The 4,843-nt window shown below is 31.0% G+C and overlaps 1 protein-coding gene across 1 annotated transcript; it reads left to right on the top strand.

The window, feature by feature from the left end:
- The first annotated feature begins 2,510 nt into the window (after window positions 1–2,510).
- On the top strand, window positions 2,511–4,586 carry LOC107791734 (E3 ubiquitin-protein ligase PUB23-like). Its single transcript, XM_016613855.2, has 2 exons — window positions 2,511–2,918; window positions 3,281–4,586. Exons 1-2 carry the CDS (start codon window positions 2,580–2,582, stop codon window positions 4,193–4,195), a joined length of 1,254 nt encoding a protein of 417 aa, XP_016469341.1. The 5' UTR covers window positions 2,511–2,579; the 3' UTR covers window positions 4,196–4,586.
- Window positions 4,587–4,843: the final 257 nt, after the last annotated feature.

Below are 4,843 nucleotides of genomic sequence, written 5' to 3' on the forward strand. Positions count from 1 at the left end.
ATAAACCTTAAATTTTAAATCTGCATATGAGAGTGAGTATATAGTGTTAAAATGAAGTCTTTAAGTCAAACAATGTAGCTAGAGTTATTTGACTTGAAACTTTCTAGATAATTTTGAACATCACGAGAGAGGACATTAACTTCTTCAGTCCCACTTTTAAATAGTTGTGACAGCGCCATAGACGAAATATGAATTGACAAAAATAGTTTGTTAAAATACGATTACATAATAAATTAGATTTAAATTCTTAAGGCGTGTGAGTACGCGTTAGGACCCGACTAATTTTTAAACCAAATTTGCAGAAAATAATACAAAATTTAAAGGTGCTAAGTGGTTTAAAGGAAAGACGGAAGCGGAGGTAGAGCCAGAATTTGTAATTTATCGGTTCTAGCTAATCATATTTTTTTATGCTTACTTGGTTATGGATCAATTATTTATACATATTAAACAAGTTTTAACAAAATTATAAATTTTGAGTCAAAACTATTGAATTCTGCTAACTATAATTGTTGATACAACGTTTTATCTATCATATAATGGGCATTAGCACCAACCACAAAACTAGTTAAGTCCTATGAATTTCTACTTTAGTACTTACAGAAATTAAAGAGAATTAAATTTAGATTATATGTAAGAAATGAACATATTCTGATCATTTAGCTATCTAAACATAATAACATATGTACTGTAAGTCTGTTTCTAATTCTCGATAATTTGGACACCTCGAGACTCGAGTCCATTCATTACGTGTTGGGGTTTCATTAATAAAAGGCAAATACGAGATGATTTGCTAATGATAAGGATATAATGGACCAAATAAAATGAAACTATATACTCTCTCTATTCACTTTTACTTGTCCACTATTCTAAAAATAAATTTTCACTTTTAGTTATTCACTTTCGCATATCAAGAGAAAAATAGTTTATTTTTTCTGTTTTGCCCTTAGCATTAATTACTCATTTCAAATTATTTTTCAAAGTACATTAAGACTATACACCAATTAATATGGGTATCATGCTAATTATGCACTTTATTTATTATTTCTTAATTAAGAGTGTGCAAAGTCAATAGTGGACAAGCAAAAGTAAACGATGGAGTAAAAAGTAATATAAATTACAATAGTTAACAATTTAAAATATATAAAAGGCATATAAAAATTTCTGGTCAAAGAAAAACTTATTTGACTCTCGAAATTCAAGTTCTGCCATATAAATTGAGACGGAGAGAGCAGGTTTTTTATGGTAAAAAATTATTTATTCTATTATTGTATATAAATTAATTTTTTATACATTATAGTATACAATTTTGGCTTTGAGAGAAGAAAAAGGTATGTATACGTCAAGGCAGAAGAAAATATATGGACATTTGAAAATATATACGGCGCAGCAAAAATTATTTTGCTTTTTTGTGACAAACTTTAACAACCAGCCAGCTTAGCTTTTCATCATTCACATTATGAGTGATGAGACTTAGAAAGAAAGTAATTTGTCCAAAATAATAAAAACTTGAAAGTAAAGCTTCTTATTGACACAGGAGGATCCGGATTTAAAAGTAATGGTTTCTAATTTTACATATAAATTTATACTCCGTGTCGAAAGTTATGAGTTCAGTTAAATCGGTAACATCGGTAACCGAAAAGTTACATTTGCCCCTGCTTATTCACCCAGGATGGTGATGGAATAGATAGAATACCTCCATATTTAATTAAATGTCTAGAGTTCGAGATCTTGGAACGGAAAAAATTACAATAGGGAGTGATTCTTCCCTTAAAGAGTCTTATGCGGAGCAAAACTAAATTAATTAGGGTCCCAATATAAATATCGAATAATGAATGAAAACCCCACTATGGAAAAACACTATTATCGCCCCTCCCATGCATGAACGCATTCGTGAACCACATGTTAAGCCATATGAATCAGATTACCTTTAATATATTTCCTTTTACGAGCAAAAAAAAGATTTAAAAAATCAGACATTTCAAACTTCCATAAAACATTGCAAATACAAAAAAGAAAAAAGGAAAATATTCTTGAATTTAATTTATATATACACACTAACAATACAAAGATTTTATATGATCAGTTTGTTTTATAAGCGACCTAATTATATTAAATATTAATCATTAACACATAAATCATGAATTTAATATTTCTAATTCTGTCTTTTGTCCCTTACCTTAGTGAAGAAACAAAGCAACAAAAAACTAACCAGAAAGAAGAAATCATAAGAGGAATAAAAATCTCAATAATTGCATCTACCATAAGGCAAATATTAGAAAGTCAACACAAAAAATGTGATTTACATTTCTCAATTGTTTACTCGTAAGTAGAATAGACCCACCTCATTCAACCTTTGACCAGTAAACCAAACCAAAAGAACGAATATTTCCTATCATATTAAAATATTAAGGTTTTGTCTAGACTTTACAAAGTCTTAATTCAAACTTCACACATGTAATAGCCGCTTTCTCTTACCACTTTAATTATTATATATATACTTAAACTTATATTCTTGTTCATATATACTTAGATTCGTGTTTTGTTTTGATCGAAGAATTTAATTATTTGTAGACAAAAATATGGAAGAAGTTGAGATACCACAATATTTTTTATGCCCGATATCACTTATGATCATGAAAGATCCGGTGACGACGGTGACCGGAATAACATACGATCGAGAAAGTATCGAGATGTGGTTGTTAACGGCGGAGGAAGAGGCGGAGGCGGAGGCCGAGGCGGTGACGTGTCCGGTGACAAAGCAGAAATTGCCTAGAGATACTGAGTTGTTGACACCAAACCATATGCTCCGGCGACTTATTCAAGCTTGGTGTATTGCCAATGCAAGTAAAGGGATTGACAGAATTCCAACTCCTAAATATCCTCTTGACAAATCCCATATGCTTCGACTCGTTCGTCAGGTAAATGAATTTAAATTCTATGCATTGAAGTATACAATAGTGTTTCATATTGTGCAGTATTTTATAACAAGCATGATCCGAGTCCTTGAACGTGTTACACTTGAATCCCATGAAAATATAATACTGCTGACATAAGTACCAGAAAATCATAAATCATGAGAAAAATCTATGGCTTGTACTACAAATATGTGGCATAAATTTTTGCACTATCATATTAAGTTATCTATAGTAACATATAGTAATTGTTTATAACAACCATGATTTGATAACTTGAAAGATAGAATCTACTATAATAAGTTAAATTATATTGACGTATAGTGTAAAATACTTTGCACTGATAGTATATATAAATTAAATTCCAGGTGAATAATCATCAAATTTGTGTTGAAGCGTTGAGGAAAATTGATGCTTTGGTGATTGAGAATGAGAAGAACAAGAAATGCTTAGAGGAAGTTGGTGTAATTAAGGCTATGATTTCTTTTATAGTGAAAAGTTTTAAGGAAAGAAAACTAATCACTAGTCTTGAACAAGCTTTGAGAATTTTTCACCTTGTTTGGAGCCCAACAACTAAAAATGAGCAACTTGTGAAGGAAAATCATGATCTAATTGAAGCTATTTTATGGATTCTAAGGAGTGAAATGATGAACAATAATCAAGTTATTATCAAGACTCATGCAATGATGGTGTTGAAAAATGTCATAGAGGTCTCGAGTTCAAATCTTTTATCAGGGTTACAACCCGAGTTTTTTCAAGAAATGGTAAGTATATTACGAAAAGAAAGCAAATATCACATCTCTCAGCAAGCAACAAAAGTAGCATTACAAGTGCTAATAGATACTTGCCCATGGGGAAGAAACAAGCATAAAATCGTCGAATCGGGAGCCATTTTCGAGTTAATCGAGCTTGAATTATGTAACACAGAAAAAAGGGTTAGTGAATTAATATTTTGTATTTTGGCTCATTTATGTACCTGTGCTGACGGGAGAGCGGAGTTCTTGAAACATGCAGCTGGAATTGGTGTTGTTACTAAAAATACACTTAGGGTTTCTTCAACTACAGATGATTGTGCAATTCAAATTCTTGGATCAATTTCCAAATTTTCTGCAACAAAAGAAGTGTTGATTGAGATGTTGAGAATTGGAGCTGTTTCAAAACTTTGTATGGTGATTCAAGCAGATTGTGAAGATTATTTAAAGAAGAAAGCTATGGAGATTTTGAGGACACATTCTTATGCTTGGAGTAATTCTCCATGTGTACAAATTTATCTCTTGACTTGATATCCTGGATAATAGAGCCATAAGTTGGTCGTTTGGTACGCGGACTAAATTATCCCGAGATTATATTCCTAGGATTATAATTCTTGGACTAATTTATCCCTCTAGGTGGGATAAATAATCTCAAGTTTGATGAGATTTGTTCTGTGTTTGATTGACGGTCTAAATTTATCCTGGGATAAATTTATACCATTAACCAAATAATATAAATTAAATCTCACACCTTATCCCCCGAGTACCAAACGACTAAATTCTTTGATTATTCTATTCTTTTCTTTTTTTAATGATACTTGTATAAATACAGAAACACTCTTTCTTCTTTATTTCTGTATAACAATTTTAGTAAAGATAATATGATAGTAGGCTAATATGTAGTCGAGAGTGGTTTTTCCTATACCAGTAGTAATGTTAGTCTTATTTTCTAATATTGTTAGAGTTCTATTACTGTGTGCTCGTCTTTCGCTTCATTTTCCTAATATTTTGTTGTTACTATTTATTATTGCTATTTTCTTTTCATCTATACTTGAGCTGAAGGTTTATCGAAAACAACATCTTTACCTTGAGGGTAAGGTTTGCGTACCACACTACTCTCTCCAAACTTCATTTGGGACTTGAATTTGCTGTTGTTGTTGTAATTCTAGCAAGGATAAT

The sequence above is a fragment of the Nicotiana tabacum genome, chromosome 19 (assembly GCF_000715075.1).
Source record: "Nicotiana tabacum cultivar K326 chromosome 19, ASM71507v2, whole genome shotgun sequence".
In the NCBI taxonomy this organism is placed as follows: Eukaryota; Viridiplantae; Streptophyta; class Magnoliopsida; order Solanales; family Solanaceae; genus Nicotiana; species Nicotiana tabacum.

Bases quoted from the DNA above. Each gene is read 5' to 3' on its own strand.
- LOC107791734 (XM_016613855.2), top strand. From the start codon at position 2,580: ATGGAAGAAGTTGAGATACCACAATATTTTTTATGCCCGATATCACTT. The intron at 2,919-3,280 runs GTAAATGAATTT...ATTAAATTCCAG, and splicing joins TGCTTCGACTCGTTCGTCAG to GTGAATAATCATCAAATTTG.